This window comes from Pleurodeles waltl, chromosome 11, assembly GCF_031143425.1.
Source record: "Pleurodeles waltl isolate 20211129_DDA chromosome 11, aPleWal1.hap1.20221129, whole genome shotgun sequence".
Lineage (NCBI taxonomy): Eukaryota > Metazoa > Chordata > Amphibia > Caudata > Salamandridae > Pleurodeles > Pleurodeles waltl.
Window position 1 is genome coordinate 418,104,193 of NC_090450.1, and position 24,876 is coordinate 418,129,068.

The 24,876-nt window shown below is 47.4% G+C and overlaps 1 protein-coding gene across 4 annotated transcripts in view; it reads right to left on the reverse strand.

Annotated features, from left to right (window-relative positions):
* The window catches only part of DGKD (diacylglycerol kinase delta), a 1,336,482-nt gene that overhangs the window by 549,403 nt on the left and 762,203 nt on the right, over positions 1 to 24,876 (reverse strand). For all 4 annotated transcript variants that reach the window (XM_069213762.1, XM_069213763.1, XM_069213760.1 and 1 more), the window contains one exon: positions 21,534 to 21,630. In XM_069213762.1, coding sequence (XP_069069863.1) covers positions 21,534 to 21,630 — 97 coding nt within the window. The remainder of the gene's footprint in view (positions 1 to 21,533; positions 21,631 to 24,876) is intronic.

Genomic DNA, 24,876 nt, shown 5'->3' on the forward strand with positions numbered 1-24,876 from the left:
CACTCAGTAAAAGAGACAGGAGCATATCCAAGTCTCAAGGAAGTGTGGGGGTCTTGAGTGACAATGAAGTTTCTCGCTTCTTGCTTTTCTTTTGTCTTCCTCTTGACTTTTTTCATCCTTAAGTTTGAAAGGATACTCTAGATGTGATATTAAGGAAGGCACACTGTACAAAGTTAATGTGATGGTAGACGTTCTTTAATATGAGATACAGACAGGTCACAGTTCATGCTGCTTATTTTCCTGTGGTTGGCTTTCCACTTTATGTACAGGACCTCACTTTGGAAGAAGATTCCTCAAGATTTGGACCAAAGTTGGACAAATGTGGGAAATGGATTCACTGGATGAGAGAACAATTCAAGAGCTGGGAACCTGTTGTTCCTTGACCTCCTTCACTGTCAATCAATGATCCTATGAGCTTCAGAATAGCATCTAAAAAATGATTTATCCATTTACTTCTAGTGATAACTGATACAAGATTGTGGTTGCTTAAATAGGCAGGGAGTCACTTCTATCAACGGAGGCATCCTCTAAATCAGTACCAAAATCCACGGTTGTCCTGAACACTGTACACAGTTCTAACAGGTTATCTTTGTGACATGCAAAGACTGGAGGTTTGAAATTACTGATCATATCTTACATATGATGCATGTGGTTACTCTAGGAAGGAGCAATAAACTGTCAACAAAATGGTACAGCATGAACCAGCAGCAGCAGTGTAAGGGAACACTCTCTTTGTATGGTCACCCCTAGTTCTTTCTGACTGATGCTGCTGCTTTTTAGATTCAGAGTCCACCGAGGCCTGTTAACCAGACCTCAATGCCAGTGTCCTGACCTCCGAAACATGTATGTTACATTGGCTAGACCCCATTTACATAGATTAACTCACCTGTAAGTCCCTAGTCAGTGGTGGCTGGTGAACTTTGAAGGTGGTAGGGCATAAGACCAAATCCTAACTATGCCTGCATGACTGAGCCAGCTGCCCCAAGGCGGGTTTGAAAGGGATGAAGGGGGTTGCAAGAGATACTGAGTATGTTCATATGGAACCTCCTGGCTCTTTCCCCTGCCAACACAGACCACAGAAAGCTTGACAAAGCCTCAGAGTGAGAACCAAGAGGTTAACTGTGTCTGAGAAATTCAGGGCTGTGTTTGAGCCATACTGGTAAGAGTTTCGTAAACACCCAGAGAATTCATACACAGACTCACCCAAAACAGGTGCAACTGAGACACCCTGGAGGTTGTGCCTGATTCCTAGAAGACTTTGACATCGATGAAGAGACAAGTGTGCCTGAAACATCAATGGCAGTTTACCACAAATGCTGATGACTGTGTCCGAGACACCTAGATGTCTCAGAATGGGCCACCCAGAGAGACTGTGCCTGAGAGACTACAGGAATGTTTCTGTGACACATCGGTAACTGTGTCTTAGGCACCCAAGGGCTCAACCTAAGACACCACAAGACTGTCTAAAAATGAGATTCCTGGAGGACTGCTTTGGAAAGAGACATTTGGTGGATGACTGACCATGAAACATCCATAACTGTTTACAAGAAACCCAGGTGATTTTGCATGGGGCATTCTGATAACTCAAGACTGGGACACCCATAGAGGCTGTCTTACAGTTTGAGACATACTTAAGGCTGTGTCTGAGAGAGACATCCAAAGACCTTTGCCTGGAAGTAGACATCCAGCAGATAGATAACTGTGCTCTAAAACATCAAGTACCCTGGTGAGTGTGTGGGTAAATCCCATGTACTCAGAATAGGAAATCCTACGAAAAAGTGTCTAAGATATCTGAAAGACAGTACCTGAGAGTGAGATACGAAGAGACTGAGTAGCCAGCTGAGAGTAAGCCATCCACCTGGATGCCTCACATCCAGGCACAGAACGCCACATATCTTTGCTTTGTGCAATGATCTGTTTCCGAGAAACCCTGGTGAATGTGTCCACCCAGAGAGGCTCTGTACCAGTTTGACACATTCAAGATCTGTGTTGAGCATACCAAGGAAGCAAACCCATTCGTTGGAAATGGCCCCTCTCCACAGGGTCACCCCCAGACATTTTTCCTTCCTCCTCCAACTTTGTGCTGAATTTTGTCTTATTGGCCTTATGACTCTTGGTGCTTTACCACTGCTAAATAGTGCTAAGGTGCTTGTGATCACTCCCCTAGACATGGTTTGATTGGCATTTAGCTGACTGACATATTTAATTTACATGCAGGTCTCTTGTGGAGTGGTACACCATATACTCAGGGCCTGGAAATTAAATGCTACTACTGGACCTTTAGCACTTATTGTGCCACCCACTCAAGTAGCACCTTAAAACATGTCCCAGGCCTGCCATTGCAGCCTGATGGCAATGTTACACTGCCATGTCGACTTGGCATTTAAAACCCCTTAGCAAGCTTTACAACTCCCCTATTATTACATTCAAGTCACCCCTAAAGTAGGCCCTAGGTAGCCCATAGGGCAGGGTGTTGTTTAATTAAAAGTAGGGCATGTACTTTTTAGTTTTACATGTCCTAGTAGTGAAAAACTCTCAAATTTGTTTTTTCACTACTGTGAAGCCACCTCCCATAAGATAACACTAGGGGTTAGTTATTATATTTAATAAGCTGTAATTCCTAAAACAGAGGTGGTAGATATGGCATGTTTCTTATCTATGAACTTGTAATGATAAACCCTCTTTAATCGTAAAGTCAGATTTATAATTAGAACTTTAAAAATGCCACTTTTATGAAAGTTGGCATGTTCCAGCCATTAGCCCTCTGTGCCTGTAGCCTGCCTTAGGTCACAGGATTGGGTGTAATTGACAGTTGAAACTTTGTGAATTCACCCCACACAATAGTGGGATTAGCAGGGCCTGAATGGGCCATTAACTAATTTGATGGGGGGGAAGAGCTGAGCACAAATAGGCTGAGCTGTGTTGCCACACAACAGGCTTAACAACCCAGTATTGTTAGTGCAGCCAGCTAGGAGCAAGGTAAGGGCAGGAAACTCCTGAAACTTCAGAGAACCCTTCTGGAAACTTCGCCCAACTTCAAAGGGCAGGGCACCTGGGTATAAAAATAGGGCTCTCAGCACTACTCTTCGCTTCACTACAGAACTTGTGAAAGGCCTTTTAGAGGGCTGGCTGCTGCTGTGATCTGCTGCACATTCTGCCAGATTGCTGCTGTAACTAGAAGGGCTGCTTTGGTGCCCAGAGCCTGCCTCGAACCTTCAGAGGTCAGCCATGCTGCGGAGCCCTGCATCTTAACCTGCACCCAGGATTTCAAAAGTGACTGCAAGGGCTAGTTTACTCCTCCTGTTCAGAGTTACAGGGACATAACAGGCTCCCTCCATCTTGAACCCACACCTGGACCCAGAATGAGAGAGTCTTGAACCCCTAAAAGGTCTCCATCTACTCCTTGACCCTTGGTTGTGGTGCAAAAGGTGACCAGGTGGGCATTTTCTAAAAAGGAGGACTTGCTATTTTGAAACTTAAACCTTAAAAAATCATAACTCCGATTCTACTAATTGGATTTTGATGGTTGTGGTGTCAAATATTTCTTAACATTTTATCAATTTTTCTAAATTGCCTTGGGATTTTTGTTGTGTTTTCACTATATTACTGTTTGTGTGCTGCATAAATACTTAACGTATTGCTTCTAAGTTTAGTTGACTGCATTTTGTGCCAAGATGCCCAGAGATAATTACAGGTTAAATTGGTGACTTTTTGTGGTTCACCCTGCAAGGGATTGTGGCTGTTGCTTGACCAGGGCTCACGCCCCAGTCAGTCAACAACCCAATTTCTCACACCACTGGTAAAATGCAAAAACATATCTTCTTTCACAATATTGTTACTGTGATATAGGTCGGGACAAAAGAAAACAAAAAAATATAAACTTTTAACCAATCCACACTTATGTTGCACATTAGACTTTGAAAGATCAAATGCATGAACTTTACAGTGGTTGAAGCTGGCTGACTACATGAAGGCAAAGTTCTTTTGTTTCCCAGTTCCAAGAGTGAGCAGCTCACACAGTCCAGGTTTTCCCTTTTGCTTTCTGGGATTTGCAGTCCTGCTGACAAACATATAAAATTGGGACTACAGCTCAGAGAATGCCAAAGGAGAACATATGAACTGGAATTGGGAATCTTGAAAGCTCTGGAAAGGTCGTGCTTCTAGGCCAGGGATTTTTGTGTGATGAAAAAGGAAGTAGGACTCTAAAAAGAGCCTGGCAAAACAGGAGGAACCAAAAATCTTTTACAAGATGTGTGGCATATGTAACGAAACAAACATTTTAACTAGAATGTTGTGCTTCACAAATTTGTAGAGTGTCTGTCTCAAAAAGAATAAATGAAATCAGAAAGGAACAAAATATTTTTACAGCATAATCAATAAAACACAATGCAAGCCCTGTTGCCACTTTGTACAGAAGCAAGTGTCTCTGTTTTGGCAAGAGGTGTCCGGAACATTCTGCCCACATGCCTCTTATTTCACGGTGAACAATTCTCAGAAACCATACTAAAAAAACAAATGGGAATCTGTAGCAATGGAGGAGGACAAGGCACTTGCAAAAGCTTCTCACTGGTAAATTATGCACTATAGAAATGTTGAATAACAATAACCAACAAAAGCATTAACATAAAATGTTGGAATGAGTTGTTAAGAGTTTTTTGCTTTACACTTTTTAAGCCTCTTGTCTCTGGCAGCAGTTTAGGCATCATAACATCATTTGACAGTTCTCTGGAGATAGACTGGTTTGACATACATTCTTTCTGCTTTCAGTACTTTTGTGATTCATGAGTGAAATCGCACCCTGGAGAGAAACTGTTAACATACTCCCACGCAGATTCAGTCATCATAAATGCAACAGTGCTGTAATCAAAGCCCCAAAAAATGACCTAATTTGACCGATTCTTGTCCAGGGTATAGCAAAATGCATATGAAAGATTGATGCTATGCACTTTAAGGGCTGTGCTTGCTTCATGGTTTATTTTGTGGCATTCACCTAAGGCGATCCGTGACAGTAGAGGTGTTTGGTATGCTCTTCATCAGATCTGTGAGAGTTTGGTTTACAGCAACCACTGGAAATGTGGTAGTTAGCAAGCTCAGCTCACACATATTTCCCCAATCTCTCATTCGGTCTCACTTCTACATATTGTTCTCACTTTGCCCTTGTCTGTTTCCCTCTCTACACAGAGCTCGAAACCATGCCAGGTTCATGCATGAGTAACTCATCCAGGTGAAGATTTTTGCTTTGCATTCTGGAACTTTTAGTCCCACTTTTATAACCGACTACATTATGGGACAACAAATTCAAGAATGGAAGCATAAAACCTTAACTGGATAAGCTATTGAGGTATAGGCCACGAAAACGTGAGAGTTATACCCTTTTCACTTAATCATTGCTGCTTGTTGACGTAATATGGGATGAAGTACTGTGTGAAGCACAATACAGATTTAAAGCCTTCCAGCCCTTTTTCTGGCACAGCATATTGTCCCTGTTCCCACCACAACCTTCACTGCAGTGTCAGATTACTCTCAGCCTCTTGAGGCGGAGGCAATAGAAAAACAGCTGTGCATCCCCAAAATACCACCAATGTGCATATAGAGTCCTGGGAGGGAATATAAAGCATATCCCTTAACTGCTTCAGGAGAGAGAAGGGCAGGGGCTACAATGTCAGCTTATTAAAACCATTCAAACAGACCAGAAAATTGCAGACTACAAGGGTATATGAAGGACAGAACATCTGCTCGCAGCACCATGTTCATTCACCATAACGTTAGGTTATTTAAGAAATGTCACAGACATGGACAGTGACCAAAATGATCAAACGTCTACCCAACTTCTGTTGAAGTCAAAGCACATTTGTTACATGAGAGCACTCAAAGTGGACTTGCCAGTGCCTGACCACTGATGTTTTATGTCAGCAGCGAATAGGGGAGTGGACCTCACACTTTTTACAGTAAGCAGTATTGAAACGGATACTACACAAGGTATCCAAGCTTTACCAACACCAACCAAAAATGCGTCCGCTTAAAACAAACGTGGGCCTAACCAAAGTGAGTGACTTAACACACAGATGCAAAGCACAGCAGGGATGAAAGTTCACCAAACAACACAAGCAAAACTTCTAATAATCTGCTGCCAGAGGAAACAGCATACACCTTAGTTATTCAACAACGTGCACGAAAGAAGGCACATTTTTAAACATTTTAAATACAACTTCAAAAACAAAATGCAAATGTACCCCTTCCAGAAGGAGAAGGACAAAAATAAACAAAGTACAAGTTACTTACCTTCAGTAACGATATGTCTGGTAGAGACATATTCTTGTTGCAGATTCCTTACCTTAGAATTTTTCCCCAGGTATCAGACTGGATCCAGAATTTTTTTCTTCGAGCAATACCCTTGCGTGTCGGTCAACTCTGCAGGCATAGTTGGCATCGTAGTCGCTGTGATGATAACGGGAGAAGTACATATACGCCGTCTCAGTGCAGTGACGACAGTTTCTTTTCATGACTTTCCACACCAATGTGCAGAGCTGCGAAGAACACTCACATTGGTGCGCCAGAGCTAAGGCCCTGAATGGGGAAACCCTGTCCCTAGAAATCAGTTAACAAGTGGGGAGGATGGGTGGGCTGGTAAGGAATCTGCAACTAAAATATGTGTCTACCAGATATATTGTTACCGAAGGTAAGTAACTTGTACATCTAATAGGGACTTCTAGTTGCAGGTTTCTTACCTTAGAATAGATACCCAAGCAATGCCATTCTCGGAGGTGGGCTGCGAACCAACATCATGGTAGTAAGTCCTGCAGGACTGAACGACCAAAGTAGTCGTCCCGACGGACCTCACTGTCCAGGCAGTAATGTTGAGCAAACGTGTGCAAGGATGCCCACGTAGCTGCCTAGCAGATATCCAGGACAGGAACTCCATATGTTAATGCAGTGAAAGCAACAGTTGCTCTGGTGGAATGAGCGTTCAAGCCCTCAGGGGGTTGCTTCTTGGCCAGAGTGTAGCACATCTTCATGCAAAGAAGTACCCATTGAGAGATGTTTTTGCACCGTCTTCCCTTTCTTCGCACCCACAGATTCAACAAAGAGTTGATCATCCACCCAGAAATCTTTAGTATGATTTAGATAGAACGCCAACGCTCTTTTTGGGTCTAGACAGTGGAGTCTCTCCTCCTCATGAGAAGGATGTAGGAGTGCATAAAAAGTAGGCAATTTGATGGACTGGCCTACATGAAAAAGCATAACAACCTTGGGAAGGAAGGAAGACTTAGTGTGCAACACCACTTTCTCAGGGTCACACACAAGTATGGGGGCTTTGAAGAAAGAGCTTGAAGCTCACTCACTCTACGAGCAGAAGTGATGGCAACAAGAAAAACAGTCTTGAAAGTAAGTAGCCGTAATGGACAATTGTGCATCGGTTCGAATGGAGTACACATTAAGAAAGTAAGGACAAGATTGAGGTCCCACTGAGGCATGATAAATGGAGTGGGAGGAAACAAATGGGTGAGACATTTAAGGAATTGATTCACAACAGGAGACTTAGAGAGTGAAGGCTGATCAGGTAACCTACGAAAGGCCGAAATAGCCAATATATACAATTTAAGGTGCCCAAAGCAGAGCCCTGTTGGGCTAAAGAAAGAACCTCAGAAAGAGGTGCAGAGAGGGGGTCAACAGATTTGTTGGTACATCTATGCACAAATGTATACCAATGACAGGCATATACCGTTTTGGTGGAGGGATGCCTGGCTGCCAAGACAAATTCACAGACTTCGGGTAGAAGGTCAAAAGCAGCCAACTGCCGCCGCTCAATCTCCACACAGGAAGGTGGAAATTGGACACTTTTGGGTGGAGAACTGTCCCCTGCTGCTGCGACAGAAGATCCTTCCAAAGATGCAGTCTAAGTGGAGGATCCATGGCCATGCTTGATAGCTCGGGATACCATACTCTCCGTGCCAGTACGGAGCCACCAAGTTAACTTAGACCCGGTCGTTCCTGATCTTCTTGAGAACTCTGGGCAGAAGTGATATAGGCAGAAAGGCGGAGAGGAAGCCGGAGTTCCACTCGAGACAAAAAGCGTCTCAGAGCCTTGGATACTCCAATGCGCAAAACAAATGACATAGCGTATTCTCTATCGAGGCGAACACATCTAACCAAGGCTTTCCCCACTGCTGAAAGAGACCTTGTGCCACTCCGGATGGAAACAGCATTCATAATTGGCTATGCATCAAGGCTGAGTTTGTCAGCTCTGGCGTTTAGAGAGCCTGCCAGATGTTGAACCACCAGGTTAATGTCCTGATATTCCAGCCATGTCCAGAGGCGCAGTGCTCCTGACAAAGGGTCCAGGACCCTATTACGCCCTGTTTGTTGCAGTACCACATGGCAATAGCGTTATACGTGAACACTCGCACTACTTTCCCTTTGAGAGAGGGAAGAAAAGCTTTTAACGCAAGTTTGATCGTCCAGAGATCCACAAGATTGATATGGGGCCCAGACTCCGCCAGAGACCAGTGGCCTCTGATCTCTGCCTCTCCCATGTGGCCACCCCATCCCAGAAGTGATGCATCTGTCACTATGGATAGATCTATTTGGGCAAGGGAGAGATATCAGCTGTTAACCCAATGCGGATTCAAGATCTCCCACTGCAGGTCTTTCACAGTTCCCTCCGGGATATGGACCATGTCGGAGAGATTTCCCTGTTGCTGCGCCCACTGGAACTTCAAGTGCCACTGCAGGGCCCGCATATGCCATCTGGCATGTGTCACTAGCAGGATGCAGAAGGCCATGAGGCCCAACAGCTTTAGAGTCAGTCTCACCGAAACCCAAGACAGAGGCTAAAAGATCGGAATCAAGGCCTGAATAGATTGGACTCGCTTTTCAGGAGGATAAGCCCGAAACAGTACTGTGTCCAGAACAACTCCGATGAAAGGGAGCATCTAAGAGGGAGTCAGGTGTAACTTCGGCACGTTTATAGTGAACCCCAGTGTGTGCAGGAGGTTCACCTTAGTCTGAAGGTGGGAGATGACTTTCTGGGACGAGTCCGCCTTCAACAGCCAGTCTTCGAGGTAGGGGAAGACTGAAACCCCCAACCTGCGCAGATGAGCGGCCATCACTTTTGTGAACACCCGAGGGGCGCTGGTAAGGCCGAAGGGGAGCATGGTAAATTGAAAGTGCTTGTGACTTACCACGAATCGTAGGTAACGTCTGTGGGCAGGCAGGATGGGAATGTTGAAATAAGTGTCCTGCAGTCCAACGCTACCATCCAGTCTCGTGGGTCCAAGGCAGACAGGATCTGAGCCAGTGTGCCAGGGTGAGCATTTTGAGTTTCTCCTTCTTGAGGAAGACATTGAGGTCCCGAAGGTCTAGGGTAGGATGTAAGTCCTTCTCTTTTCTGGGCACCAGAAAGTAGAAGGAATAACAACCACAACCTACTTCTGGTGCAGGGACCTTTTCTATGGCTCCCTTGGCCAGGAGAGCCGCAACCTCCTGGTGGAGAAGTGCCAACTGATCCTCCGTAATATGGCTGACTGGGGCAGATTTAAAGGGGAGGGAGTAGCCCCTTCGAACAATCTGCAAAACCCACCTCTCCATAGTGATGGATTCCCAGTGAGGAAGGTGATGGCGAATCCTGCCGCCAACTGGTCCGGAGTGAGGAGACAGACTAGGAGGGTTGGGAGGCTGCAGCGGGGGCAGGGGTGGACTGGGCAGCCCTCTGGTTCCCTGTCCCACGCGGGATTCGGCGTCCCCAGCTACGCAGCAGCTGAACAGCAATGGGTGGCACGGTGGCTGGGATAGGGACGTGACACGGAGCCACTTCCGTGGCAGCGAACGGCAGATTGTTGGGGGCAGGGGCCAGAGGAAAGGCAGAGGGACCAATCCATAGCCCAGGAGTCCTTGAACCTCTCTAAAGCTAAGTCCGCCTTGTCTCTGAAGAGACGGCAGCCATCAATGGGCATGTCCATAAAAGTCTGTTGGACATCCCCCGAAAAACAAGATGTATGCATCCAGGAGTGGAACCTATGGCCACCGTTGACTCAACCTATCTACCTAGAGAGTCGGTCATGTCCAGCCCACATCTGATCGTGAATTTTGCTGCATCTCTCCCACCAGTGACTGCTTGGGAGACTATAGCACGGGCCTCCTCTGATATTTGCGGCAGAACTTGGGCAACCGTATCCCACAGAGAGTGGGTACAGTGGCCCAAAAGGCATGCGGTGTTCACCCACCTTAGCGCAAGCCTGGAGGAAGAAAACATCTTCTTCCCAAATTGTTCCATCCTTTTTGATTCCTTATTCAGGGGTGGGGAAGGTAATGCGCCCGAAGAAGAGGATGCCTGGATGACATGGCTCTCAGGCATGGGGTGTTGGGACAGGAATTTAGGGTATTCGGGGTGGGCTGATGGCGTTGTGCGATAGTCCAGTTCACAGGAACCCGTGTTGGGCCTGGACAAGGTACCCAGTCGGACATTGGTGAGGGCCTCATTGAATGGCAGAAGAGGCTCAGATGTGAAGGCCCCTGGCTGAAGCACCTCCATCAGGAGATTTGACCTGACTTGAACAGTAGGCAGCTTAAAGCCGAGGGCCTCAGACGCCCTACTGACCACTACAGAATAAGTCGCTCCCTCTGCCGTAGCCACAGTAGGAGGAGACAGCATGCCAGCGTCTGGAGAAGTGCCCAGGTCACTGGCCTTGCCCAACTCCTGTGCCCAGTCCAAATTAGGGTCATCCAGGGTATTCATAAGGGTCCAGGGACCCCTCCAACCGTTCCCCGAATTCATACCCATAGGAAGTTGGCTCTGTATATACTATCTCAAAGTGAGAGATAGCGTGCAGAGTCCAAGGATTCACCTTAGAGGTTGATAGTGGCAATAATAGATAATACTAATGCTCTATTTTGTGGTAGTGTGGTCGAGCAGTAGGCGTTTCAGAGGGTAGTGTTAAGAATTTGTTGTTCACACACACAGGCAATAAATGAGAACACACACACTCAAAGACTTAACTCCAGGCCAATAGGTTTTTATATAGAAAAATACTCTTATCTTAATTTATTTTAGAACCACAAGATTCAGAATTCAAATAAATACATAAATTGTAAGGTGCTTGGCATAGGTAAGTATAGAACTTTGACAGTTTAGCAGAAAATGGCAATAAGCTATTTTAAAAGTGGACAATGCAAAATTCAACAGTTCCTGGGGAGGTAAGTACAAGTTAGTTTAGCAGGTAAGTAAAGCACTTACAAGTTCAGTATCTGGGGCATAGGCAGCTTACCGTTGGGGGTTCATGTTAACCCCAAACACCCAGCACCAGCAACAGAGGGTACAGAGGTCAAAGAGGGGCCCAAATAACACAGGTACCTATGGAGACTAGGGGTGCTCCGTTTCCAGTCTGCTAACAGGTAAGTACCTGCGTCCTCAGGGAGCAGGCCAGGATTTTTTTTGTAGAGCCCTGGGGTGGTCCCAAACAGGCACACAAAATACACCCTCAGTGGCACAGGGGGCGGCAGTGTGCAAAGTAGGCATTGGGTTTTGTATTGGTTTCAATGGAGGAACCCGAAGGTCACACTGGTGATGCAGGCTGGACACTGGGGGGCTTCCCGGGCCCGCCACCAACTGGGCAAAGATGAGGGCTGCCTGCTGGTCACTCCTGCACCGGTAGTTGGTTCCTCTGGGGGCTGCGGGTGCAGTGCTTCTTTCAGGCGTCGGGTTCTTTGTTACCGGGCAGTCGCGGTCAGTGGAAGCCTCTGGATTCTCTCTGCAGGCTTCATTGTGGGTGTGCAGGGAGGTGGTCTCAGGGTGGCCACATTCTGGGAGTCGCCTGGGGGTCCTCGCTGCAGTGTTGGTTTCTCTGGACACAAGCCGGGGGCGTCAGGTGCAGAGTGTTGGGGACTTAACGCTTCAGGAGTGAGGTGGGAGTCCCTTTAAAGATTTCTTCTTTGATGTTTGGACACAGCCGCTGTCCACAGGAGTTTCTTGGTCCTTTGGGTTGCAGGGCAGTGCTCTGAGTCGGCAGAGGTCGCTGGTGTTGCTGGATGCATCGCTGTTGCAGGTTCTTTGAATCTGGAGACAGGCCGGTAGGGCTGGGGCCAAAGCAGTTGTCGTCTCTGTCTTCTCTGTGGGGTTTTCAGGTCAGCAGTCCTTCTTCTTAGGTCATCAGGAATTTGTCTTCCTGGTTTAAGGGTCACCCCTAAATACTACATTTAGGGGGGTGTTTAGGGCTGGAGAGCAGTAGCCAATGGCTACTATCCTTGAGGGTGGCTACACCCTCCTTGTGCCTCCTCCCTTTTGGGAGGGGGACACATCCCTAATCCTATTGGGGGAAATCCTCCAAACCAAGATGGATGATTTTCTAAGGAAGGGGTCACCTCAGCTCAGGACACCTTAGTGGCTGGCCTGGCTGGAGGGTGACTCCTTGTTTTTCTCATTATCTTCTCCAGACTTGCCGCCAAAAGTGGGGGCTGTGTCCGGGGGCGGGCATCTCCACTAGCTGGAGTGCCCTGGGCCGTTGTAACACCAGGCTTGAGCCTTTGAGGCTCACCGCCAAGTGTTATAGTTCCTGCAAGGGGAGGTGTGAAGCACCTCCACCCAGCAGGCATTGTTCCTGGTCACAGAGTGCACAAAGGAACTCACAGTATGTGTCCAGAAACGTGTCTGGAAGTGGCAGGCTGGCACAGAACTGTCAGACTTGCAGTTGGGCTGGCATGCAGGGGGCATCTCTAAGATGGTCTCTGGGTGCATTTCTCAATAAATTTCACACTAGCATCAGTGTGAATTTATTGTGCTGAGAAGTTTGATACCAAACTTCTGGTATTCAGTGAAGCCATTATAGAACTGTGGAGTTCATGTTTGACAAACTCCCAGACCATATACTCTTTATGGCTACCCTGCACTTACAATGTCTAAGAATTGGCTTAGACACTGTAGGGGCACAGTGCTCATGCAGCTATGCCCTCACCTGTGGTATAGTGCACCATGCCTTAGGGCTGTAAGGCCTGCTAGAGGGGTGACTTACCTATGCCACAGGCAGTGGGTTGTGGGCATGGCACTCTAAGGGGCGTGCCATGTCAACTTTGTCTTTTCTCCCCACCAGCACACACAAGCTGTGAGGCAGTGTTCATGTGCTGAGTGAGGGTTTTTCCAGGGTACCATAATACATGTTGCAGCCCTTAGAGACCTTCCCTGGCCACAGGGCCCTTGGTACCAGGGGTAGCATTTACAAGGGACTTATCTATGTGCCAGGGCTGTGACAATTGTGGAGACAAAGTTACAGTTTTAGGGGAAGAACACTGGTGCTGGGGCCTGGCTAGCAGGGTCCTAGCACACTTTCAATCATAACTAGTATCAACAAAAGGCAAAAGGTTAGGGGGTAACAATGCCAACAGTGGCATTGTCCTACACAACCCCCCCCCGCCCAAACGAAAGAGGATGAGACTAACCTTTCCCAAAAGAGTCTTCATTTTCTGACTGGAAGAACCTGGAAAGGCCATCTGCATTGGCATGGGCAGTCCCAGGTCTGTGTTCCACTACAAAGTCCATTCCCTGTAGGGATATGGCCCACCTTAACAGTTTAGGGTTGTCTCCTTTCATTTGCATGAGCCACCTGAGAGGTCTGTGGTCAAGGCCATCATCATTGGTTTGGGATAGGACTGCTCCTATCCCATGTTCAGAGGCATCTGTCTGCACAATGAATTGCTTGGAATAATATGGAGCTTTCAGAACTGGTGCTGAGCACATAGCTTCTCTCGGGTGTCAAAGGCTTTTTGACCGTACAAGGTCCAGTTAACCTTCTTGGGCATCTTTTTGGAAGTGAGTTCTGTGAGGGGAGTCACTATAGATCCATATCCCTTCACAAACATCCTACAGTAACCAGCCAAGCCAAGGAATGCCTTGACTTGAGTCTGGGGTTTTGCAGCATCCCAGTCCAGAATTGTCTGGATCTTGGGTTGTAATAGCTGCACTTGGCCTCCACCTACAAGGTGGCCCAAATATACAATTGTTCCCTGCCCTATCTGACATTTGGATGCGTTGATAGAGAGGACTGATGCTTGCACGGTCTGCAAAACCTTCTTCAGGTGGACCAGGGGATCCTGCCAGTTGGAGCTAAAGACAGCAATATCATCTAGATATGCTGCACAAAAAGGACTCCAAGCCAGCAAGGACTTGATTCACCAATCTTTGGAAGGTGGCAGGGGCATTCTTTAAGCCAAAGGGCATAACAGTAAACTGATAATTCCCATCGGGTATTGAAAATGCTGTTTTCTCTTTTGCTTCAGGTGCCATCCTAATTTGCCAGTACCCTGCAGTTAAGTCAAAGATATTCAGAAAATTGACTGAACCTAACTTGTAAATCAGCTCATCTGCTCTGGGTATGGGGTGAGCATCTGTCTTGGTGACAGAACTGAGTCCTCTGTAGTCCACACAAAAGCTCATTTCTCTCCTTCCATCATAGGTATTAGGTTTGGGGACCAAGACCACTGGGCTAGCCCAGAGACTGTCAGGGTGCTCTATTACCCCCTAACTGCAGCATCTTGTGGACTTCCACTTTGATGCTTTCTTTGACTTGGTCAGACTGTCTGAATATTTTGTTTTTGACAGGTAAACGGTCTCCTGTGTCCACATCATGGGTACACAGATGTGTCTGACCAGGGGTCAAAGAAAAGAGCTCAGCATACTGTTGTAGGAATTGCCTACAGTCAGGTTGCTGTTGGGCAGAGAGGGTATCTGAATAGACCACACCATCCATCTACTGTCCCATCCTTAGGGTCAGTTCAGAGGAGGTCAGGGAGAGGTTCCCTCTATGCTTCATGGTCCTCATCAGTGACCATCAACATGGTTATATCTGCCCAATCATTATAGAGCTTAAGGCGGTTATCATGGATCCCCCTGCTTGGGTGTCCAGCTATTGCCCAGGTCCACCAAGTAAGTGACCTGACTCTTTTTCTCAAACGCTGGGTAAGGGCCACTCCATCTGTCCTGAAGTGCCCTGGGAGCCACAGGTTCCAGAACCCAGACTGTCTGCCCTGGTTGGAATTCAACTGTAGCAGCATTTTACTCATACCACAACTTCTGGAGTTGTTGGCTGCCCTCAAGGTTTTTGGATACCTTTTCCAAGTACTCAGCCATCCTTGAGCAGAGGCCAATCACATAGTCCACCACATCTTGTTCAGGCTCATAGAGAGGTTTTTCACAGCCCTCTTTTACAAGGGCTAGTGGTCCCCTTACAGGAAGGCCAAACAGGAGCTCAAAGGGGGGAAAACCCTACTCCTTTCTGTGGCACTTCTCTATAGGCGAAAAGCAGGCATGGCAGGAGGACATCCCATCTCCCTTTGAGTTTTTCAGGGAGCCCCATAATCGTGCCCTTCAATGTCTTGTAAATCTTTCAACAAGGCCATTGGTTTGTGGATGATAAGATGTGGTGAACTTATAAGTCACCCCACACTCATTCTACATGTGTTTGAGGTAAGCTGATATGAAGTTAGTACCTCTGCCAGAAACCACCTCCTTAGGGAAATCCATTCTGGTAAAGATACCAATGAGGGCCTTGGCTTCTGCAGGGGCAGTAGTTCAGCTAAGGGGAACTGCTTCAGAGTATCTGGTAACATGATCCACTACTACCAGTATGTACTGGTTCCCTGAGGCTGTGGGAGGTTCCAGTGGACCCACAATGTCCACACCAACCCTTTCAAAGAGGACCCCACCACTGGAAGTGGAATGAGGGGGGCCTTTGGATGGCCACCTGTCTTGCCACTTGATCGGCAGGTGACACAGGAGCTAGAAAAATCCCTTACTTTCTGGGACATATTGGTCCAATAGAAATGGTTTACTAATCTGTCCCATGTCTTGGTCTGTCCCAAATGCTCAGCTAGGGGGATGTCATGGGCCAAAGTGAGGAAAAACTCTCTAAACGCCTGAGGTACTACCACTCTCCTAGTAGCACCAGGTTTGGGGTATCTTTCCTCAGTGTAAAAGAGTCCATCCTCCCAACAGACACTGTGGGAGCCACTGAAATCTCCTTTCTCCTATTCAGCAGCTTACTGTCTCAGGCCTTCAAGAGTGGGACAAGTCTTTTGTCCCTGGCATGCTGTCCCTTTCAGGGTCCCCCTGGGCCCAAGAGCTCTACCAGATAAGGCTCCAGCTCCATGGGCTCAGTTCCCTCAGGGGATAGGACATCTTCCTGAGAAGAGAGGTCCTGTTTCTTTTTCTGTACAGAGACTGGTCCCCCAGTCCTCTTACCTTTTCTCTTGGAAGGTTGGGCCATTATTCAAGGCTCCAACGCTTCTTTTTCACCCTGTGCCCTGCTCTTGTTTTTACACAAACCAGTTCAGAGATACCCAAGCATGGCTGCATGGGTTTTGAGTTCTACCTCAGCCCATGGTGAGGACTCCAAATCATCCCCTAGCAAACATTCTACTGGGATTGCAGAAGAGACCACTACCTGTTTCAGTCCAATACCCCCTCCCCATTCTAAAGTCATCATTGCCATGGGATGGACCTTAGTCTCATTGTCAGCATTGGTGAGAGGATATGTTTTTCCTGCAAAATACTGTCCTGGGGAGCCAGTTTGTCTGTCACCATGGTGACCCTGGCACGTGTATCCCTCAGGGCTTCTACCTTTGTCCCATTTATCAAGAGCTGCTGCCTGTATTTTTGCATGTTAGGTGGCCAGGCAGCTAGTGTGGTTATATCCGCCCCACACTCAGAGACTAAAGTAGCTTCAGTGTGAACCTTGATTTCCTCTGGGCACACTCTTGATCCCACTTGGAGACTGGCTATTCCAGTGCTAACTGGAGTAGAAGTTGTGGGACTTTTCTCGGGACAGGCCTTGTCTCCAGTTTGGTGTCCATGGTGTCTACAGGTGTGACACCAGCCCTTCTTGGGATCAAGGTTTTTACGCATATACCCCTTTGTGGACTGTGAAGAGGCTCGGACCCACCCTCCTGAGTAGGTTTTTGGGGCCCTTGAGAAGACTCTTTAGTTTTGTCCTTGGATGTCTCACCACCCTTCCCCTGGGGAGGCTTTGTGACCCCCTTCTTTTTGTCACCCCCTGTGTAAGTCTTGGTCACCCTTGTCTTGACCCAGTGGTCTGCCTTCTTTCCCAATTCTTGGGAAGAAATTGGACCTAGGTCTACCAGATGCTGATGCAACTTGTCATTTAAGCAGTTACTTAACAGATATTCTTTCATAAATAAATCATACACTCCATCATAGTCATGCACTCCACTGCCAGTTATCCAACCATCTAGTGTTTTGACTGAGTAGTCAACTAAAACAACACAGGGCTGGCTCAACGTTTTGAGAGCCCCCTGAACCTAATTCTGTAATCCTCAGTTGACAATCCAAAGCCCTCAATCAGGGTAGCCTTCATGAGATCAAAGGATTCTGCATCCTTACCAGAGAGTGTGAGGAGTCTATCCCTGCACTTACCAGTAAATATTTCCCAAAGGAGTGCTCCCCAGTGAGACCTGTTTAGTTTTTTGGTTGCACAAGCCCTCTCAAAAGCTGTGAACCATTTAGTGATATCATCACCTTCTTCATATTTTGAGATAATCCCTTTGGGGATTTTTAGGATATCAGTATTCTCTCTGACCCTATTTATATTGCTGCCACCATTTATGGGTGCTAAACCCATTTCTGCTCTCTCCCTTTCTATAGCTAGGAGCTTTTTCTCCAAAGCTAATCTTTTGGCCATCCTTGTTAAAAGGATGTCCTCCTCATTGAGGCTGTCCTCAATTTTCCTAGAGGGACTGGACTCCCCTGTGAAAGAACCAGAATCTTTGAGTCTCATTTATGGAGACAGGGGTCTTGGAACCCTGGTCTCCCTAGTTAGGGTAGGAGGGGAGGAGTTCTACCTCCTGATCGCCAACTTCTTCCCAATCCCAGTGAAGGTCTTCCCCTTTAGTAGGGTGGTCCCTAGTGTACTCTGCCAAAAGCTCCTGGAGCTTGACTTTGGTAGGGTTGGACCCAGTTTTAATTTTTCTTAGTTTATAGAGGGACCTTACTCTGTCATCTCTAGATGCAGGTAATGGGTGAGGTTGAGTTCCATCACCCTATCCTCTGAGTTACTGATTATGTCACTAAATGTTGGGTTTACTTTTTAAGAAACTAAAAACTTTTTTTAGTTCTTAAATCCTAACTTTTACAAAACTTTTCAACTTGAAAAAAGGATGCTAACAGGGACTTACACAATACCCTAGCAGGACTTTTTCAAAAATTTTGAAAAATAGTCAAAATTCAAAAATCTATTTTCTAATGACAATTTTGGAATTTAGTTGTGTGATCAGGTATTGGCTGAGTAGTCCAGCAATTGCAAAGTCTTAGACCCCACCGATGATCCACCAATGTAGGAAGATGGCTCTGTATATACTATATCAAAATGAGATATGTGTTTACAGAGTAAAGGGGCTCCACAAGAGGCTTGACAGAGGCAATAAAAGATATTACTAACGCTCTATTTGTGTTAGTGTGGTCGAACAGTTTGGCTTATCAGAGGGTAGTGTTAAACATTTGTTGTACACCCACAAGCAGTAAGTGAAAACACAAACTCAATGAATTGACTCCAGGCCAATAGGTTTTTATACAGAAAAATATTTTGTTATTTTATTCTTAGAACCACAAGATTCATTCAGTACGTACATCAGATGACAGGTACTTTGCATAGCAATACTCAGGACTTTGAATAGAATCAATATTGTACACAGTTTTCTATAAAATGGCAAAAAAAGCTATTTTAAAAGTGGAGAATGCAATTTTTAATAGTTCCTGGGAGACGTAAGTAAAGTACTGTTTCAGAGGTAAGTACCACACTTACGGGTTCAGTCTGTGGGGCATAGGTAGCCCACCCGTTGGGGGTTCAAGGCAGCCCCAAACACCCAGCACCAGCAACACAGGGTCGGTCAGGTACAGAAGTGAAACGGGAGCCAAAATAACATGGGCGCCTATGGAGACAGGGGGCACTCCGGTTCCACTCTGCTAGCAGGTAAGTACCTGCGTTGTCGGAGGGAAGACCTGGTGGGATTGGAGGAGTACTAGGGGGGCCCCAAGGCACAAAAACCACACCCTCAGCTGCACAGGGCGGCCGGGTTGCAGTGTGCCAAGAGGGCGTTGGGTTCTCACTAGAACTCTATGGAGGGACCCGGGGTCACTTAGGCGCTGCAGGCAGGGCACAGCGGGGGCCTCTCGGACAAGCCACCGACTGGGCAAGGGTGAGGGCCGCCTGCTGATCATTGCTGCATTGGTGGTCGGTTTCTCACAGGCCTGGGGGCTGCGGATGCAGTGCTTCTCCAGGCGTCGGATATCTTCGTCCTAGGCAGTCGCAGTCAGGGGGGTCCTTGGGATTCCCTCTGCAGGCATCGTCATGGGGGTGCAGAGAGGTCAGCCCAGGGTGGACACATCGTCTGAGTCACCTGGGGGTCCTCTCTGGATAGTGGGTTTCTCTGGACACGGGCCAGGGGCATCGGGTACAGAGCAGTGGGGACTCACGCTTCTGGATTGAGGTGGGAGTCCCCTTAAAGATGGATGTCTTTTCTTCTGGCTGGGAAGAGACGCTGCCCACAGGAGTTCCTGGTACTCGCTGTTGCAGGCAGTCCTCTGGAAGCTTTTCAGGGGTCGCTGGTCCAGGGCCTTTGAAGCAGAACACAGGCCGGTAGGGCTGGGGCCAAGTCAGTTGTCGTCTCCTTCTCTTCTCTGCGGGGGTTTCAGCTCAGCAGTCCTTCCGCTTCTTGTGAGGTCGTCAGGAATCTGAAGAGTTGGGTTCAGGGTCGCCTCTAAATACTACATTTAGGGGTGTGTTAGGGTTAGAGGGCGGTAGCCAATGGCTATTGTCCCTGAGGGTGGCTACACCCTCCTTGTGTCCATTCCTTCTGGGGAGGGAGGAACATCCCTATTAGTCCTAATCCTCCAAAGCAAGATGGAGGATCTCTCAAGGAGGGGGTCACTTCAGTTCTGGTCACCTTAGGGGTGCTTCTCCTTGTTTTTCTCATCATCCCTCTGAACTTTTCGCCGAAAGTGGGGATCTCGTCTGGGGTGCGGGCATCTCCACTAGCTGGAGTGCCCTGGGGCATTGTAACACCAGACTTGACCCTTTGAGGCTTACCAACAGGTGTGACAGTTCCTGCAGGGGGGAGGTGTGTAGCACCTCCATCCAGGAAAGGCTTTGTTTCTCACCACAGAGTGCACAAAGGCACTCACCCCATGTGGTCAGAAACTCATCTGGAAATGGCAGGCTGGCACAGCCCGGTCAGCCTTGCACTAGTAGTTGGGATAACATACAAGAGGCATCTATAAGAGGCCCTCTGTGTGCATTTCTCAATAAATCCCACACTGGCATCAGAGTGGATTTATTGTGCTGAGACGTTTGATACCAAACTTCCCAGTATTCAGTGTAGCCAACATGGTGGTGTGGGGTTCATAATGACAAACTCCCAGATCATATACTCTTTATGGCTACCCTGCACTTACAATGTCTAAGAATTGACTTAGACACTGTAGGGGCATAGTGCTCATGCAGCTATGCCCTCACCCGTGGTATAGTGCATCCTGCCTTAGGGCGCTAAGGCCTGCTAGAGGGGTGACTTACCTATGCCACAGGAAGTGTTTTGTGGGCATGGCACTCTGAGGGGATTGCCATGTCGACTTTGTCTTTTCTCCCCAGCAGCACACACAAGCTGCAAAGCAGTGTGCATGCACTGAGTGAGGGGTACCAGAGGGTGGCATGGTACATGCTGCAGCCCTTAGGGACCTTCCCTGGCCAGAGGGCCCTTGGTACCAGGGGTACCTTTTACAAGAGACTTAACTGTGTGCCAGGGCTGTGTCAATTGTGGAGGCAAAGGTACAGTTTTAGGAAAAGAACACTGGTGCTGGGGTTTAGACCATGCCAACAGTGGCATTTTCCTAAACACCCCCCCTCCCCACCCCCAAAACGAAAGTGGATGAGACTAACCTTTCCCAAGAGAGTCTTCATTTTCTAAGTGGAAGAACATGGAAAGGTCATTGGCATTGGCATGGGCAGTAATAACTAATAAAGTACACTATTCCAAAGGGACACAACTACTCGACAAGAAGGCGAGAATAGTCAGGAGCAGAACAGCCTTCACACATCCAATAGGATGTCAAGCTTCACCACTGGGCGAGCTCCTCATCAGACCGGCACTGCAATGTCTGACGGGCCACCCCTTTCAAAGAAGGAGGTGGCTCTTAGCCAGAGGATGTACTCCTCATATTGAATATGCCCATAGTAGACACAAGCTAAAAGTGTGAAAAGGAGAGGGGAAAAAAAGTGAAACTTAAAATTGGCTCTAAACCATCACCATCATATTTTAATAATCCAGAGGATGGTCCAGGCCAAGATTAAAAACGAAGGGAGTGCATGTGGAGGTAATGCTCGACCGCACTTACACACAGAGCTGCCCATTTGGCATATTCCAGAACCTCACATCTGTGACCCTTTGTAGAAATCCAAGATCACAGATAACTTCTAAATACTTCATAGGAACATTTCAGAAAGCAAGAATTAATAGGTCAAGGAACAATTAAGCAAGTGTACCTCCAGAAGGACTTTCTGCTCCAGATTTCTGTATGTGCGGTGGAGTAGCTCTTTCGTTCCCAGAACTCCATACCACATTCTATTTTTTGTTCGACTCCTGAGGATGAAAGGAGATGAAATTGATTAGAAGAAAGTACTCACTACTGGTCAAAATACATGCATACTCATTTATCCACTTGCAAAGAAATGAACTTTCTCTGAGCCCACATATCTGTCATAATTTCCAAATAAACTCAGCCATCTGTCGACTCATAAAAAACAAAGAACTGAGCTTCTACTGTACTCTGCCATTTGTCCAGTCTCTTAGACTCTACAGTCAAGCACCCAAGAAGCTCAGCTTTTTGTTTGTTCAGACAGATCCCAAGTAATTCCCCCACATAAATCCACCTGTGGGCTCACAAACAACCCAAAGCCAAGCACTCCACTTGGGCCACATCTTGTCACTCACACACAACCATCACGGAACTTCCAATTAGGGCAGTCATACGCATGTGCACAAAGAAAGCTCTGCGATTTCTCTGCTCACGCACAAAAAAACGACCAAGTTTCCAGTGAGCTTTACCATCTGCACTTTCACCCCAAGACACAGTCAAGTTTCTTTTATGTCTGGTAACTTGTCAACTCAAACAGAACTCTGGCAGCAACTCTCCCAAAGCTCAACCATTTGTACTATAAAAAAAGACTGAACATCACAGATTTCTGCCTTCCATAGTTCTTAAAGAAAATCAAACGATAAAGTCACTTAGGCTTGATTATCTATTACATTCCACAAAACTCGAAGCTGTTCTGTTAAGCAACCAATCCTTTTATATAGAACGATTGTCTTTATTGCTATCATAAGCATAGTGTCCTCAAGAAATGCCTTGAACACTATTAAAAGAAAAATGATAATGTTTACATGAATATCAATAGTTCTTTTTGCAGTCTAAGTGGTGAACAATCAGAACCTGCCTAAATGCTAGGAAAGGCACATTATAACTTATATACCACAACCTGGAATCAATAAAATAAACGCATACTGAGAGTCCATCAGCTAATATTTAATCTGTATTAAAAATTAAATATACTTTGCGTTGCCAAATCGGCGGCCAAGATGGTCGCACGGCATTGAAGCTCTGTAGGAGACCACCCCATCCAGCAGTATCCTAGCATGCACCCGTCCCAAATATGATCAGCACTGCATAGCCTTGCATGCTTATGCGTTGCTCATCGTCCAACCCGCGCCTAGGCCAGTTCGAGCCTGATACATGCTGGATCGGCTGCTCCACTACAGACCGGCCTCAGAGGCCACACAGGGCCCTCAGGGTCCCTTGGTGACAGGGTTCACAGATGAGGCAGAGGGCGGGGCTGAGGTGTGCACGGCCCATTCTTCATGGTCCGATCGACTTTGGTGGTTTAGATGCCGCAATGTCGGCTCTCTGGCACGCTGGGGGGACCCACATGCATACTGTGACGGAGCAGCAATGCGGGGCCTCGCTGCCGCACGGAGGATCACAGGCGTGCTGAGTGGCCTCGCGAATGTCACTTTGACTACACCTGAAAGCCCAAGGACCCACTGGCTGCTCACAACTCCCCACCGCCTATTGAAGCTGATGGGTGCTGCGTGGAATGGGGTCCTCCTGATAAACAGTACCGCCTGGTAACTATGATCTCTGCATGCCTCTCACCTGAATCGCGGCCCGGGCACCGTCTGCTGCTACATTCACAGTCTGACTGACTTTGCCAGACTTGGTGCCGTGGGTGCTGCACGTTGTGCCCCTTTTGACACACTGGGGGACCAACTGGGCACACTGACAGAGTGGCGGCGTTCAGCCTAGCTGCCGCGCATTGCAGTCGTGAGAACTGGAGGTCTGCTAGTTGAACTCGTAGGCAGTGCTTAATTTGTGCTTGTTGTTTCCGGTGCTGAGCACCGGGGCTTATTCTTATATCTCAAGTATTTGCTGCGAGCAAAAGACACATATGAGAAATACGGAAGAAGGAAAAACTAAAAAGCGTCATAAAGGGCGAAAGTAGAAAGTTGCAGGATGAGCTGAAGGGGCAGGATGGCTGTTAATGGACTGAAGAGGCCCGAGATGGCTTCAGGATTACGCTGCCTCAGTATTCAGTGCTGGCAGATTAAAATTACAGCACCCTCGATTTTAAGAGAGGGGCTTTGAGCACCGGCAACTCTTTATTTACAAACTAAGCACTGCTCGTAGGAGATAGTTGAACTGACTTCGGTGACCCAGGGTCCCGCTAGATGTTTTCAGCCAAACCCCCACCATCTATTGATGTTGTTGGGCTGAGTGCTGGTTGAGGCCCTCATTATGAGCTGATCAGCCTAACAACAATAACCACTGCATGCCCTCTGTCTGGACCGCGACCTGGGTGCTGTGTGGCGCCGCCTGACCCTGCATGGTGCTGGGCAGTCCAACAGACTGCCTATGCCAGTTTCCAACCCTGCTGTCCAGTCACTGCAACCTGACTAAACACCCTGTTTTTTGGCACTCTGACTTTGCGGCTACTGAGGCCGGGCGCATCCTGCGTGCCCTCGCCGCATTACTCATAGCCTGGTGAGTTTGCCCAATACTGACGGCACCATTCTGATAACGGCGCAATGGGGTGTTGTGACCCCAAGCAGAACACGCATTTGCAATGCAATGGGTCTCGCATTTGTTCGAGTTGCAGCTATTAACGTTTTTAACTCCTAACCGGACTTTTCTTGCCACATAAACTGAAAATTAAAAGTAAAACAGTTTCACATAAACGAGGCGATTCATAGCGACACGGCCGTCATAAGCATCAGCCTGATGAGACACGCAAAAGGAAAAAGAAGTTCGCTCGCAGTCAAACTTATCGGCAAAAGTGCAATTAGCCATGTAACAGGGACAATGGCCAAGGCGGTAGAAAAACCTCCGAAGGAGGGACAAACGTATACCATTTACCAATGTCAAAGGATTTTTGAGGGGCAAGCCCACAAGCGAGTGCTAGTGATGGGCGTGAGGCGGGCGTTGTTAAAAGCCCAGATACATACCAACACGTCGGAAAAGAAGCGCTTGAGCGCTGCTATGCTTGACCTAAAAACTGTCCTTTGGCGCTGCTAGGATGCCACAACAGCGTTCCTCCTGGCACTCTGAGTAATCTCCACCAAGTGATGTTGCCAAGTCCTCCTTTGAATGAGCCTCCACCCTTATGGTTGAAATGCGCGCTAGATATAAATCCAATGTTGTGCGATTTTGTCACGGAGGAGGTCACCTCGCATGCACTGCTTGCGGGACCGGCCGCCCAATCAGTTACCATTCCGACATACTCACTGATCAGAAGGGTGATGTTCTTTTGAGCGTTGTCACTCCCCCCAAGATGT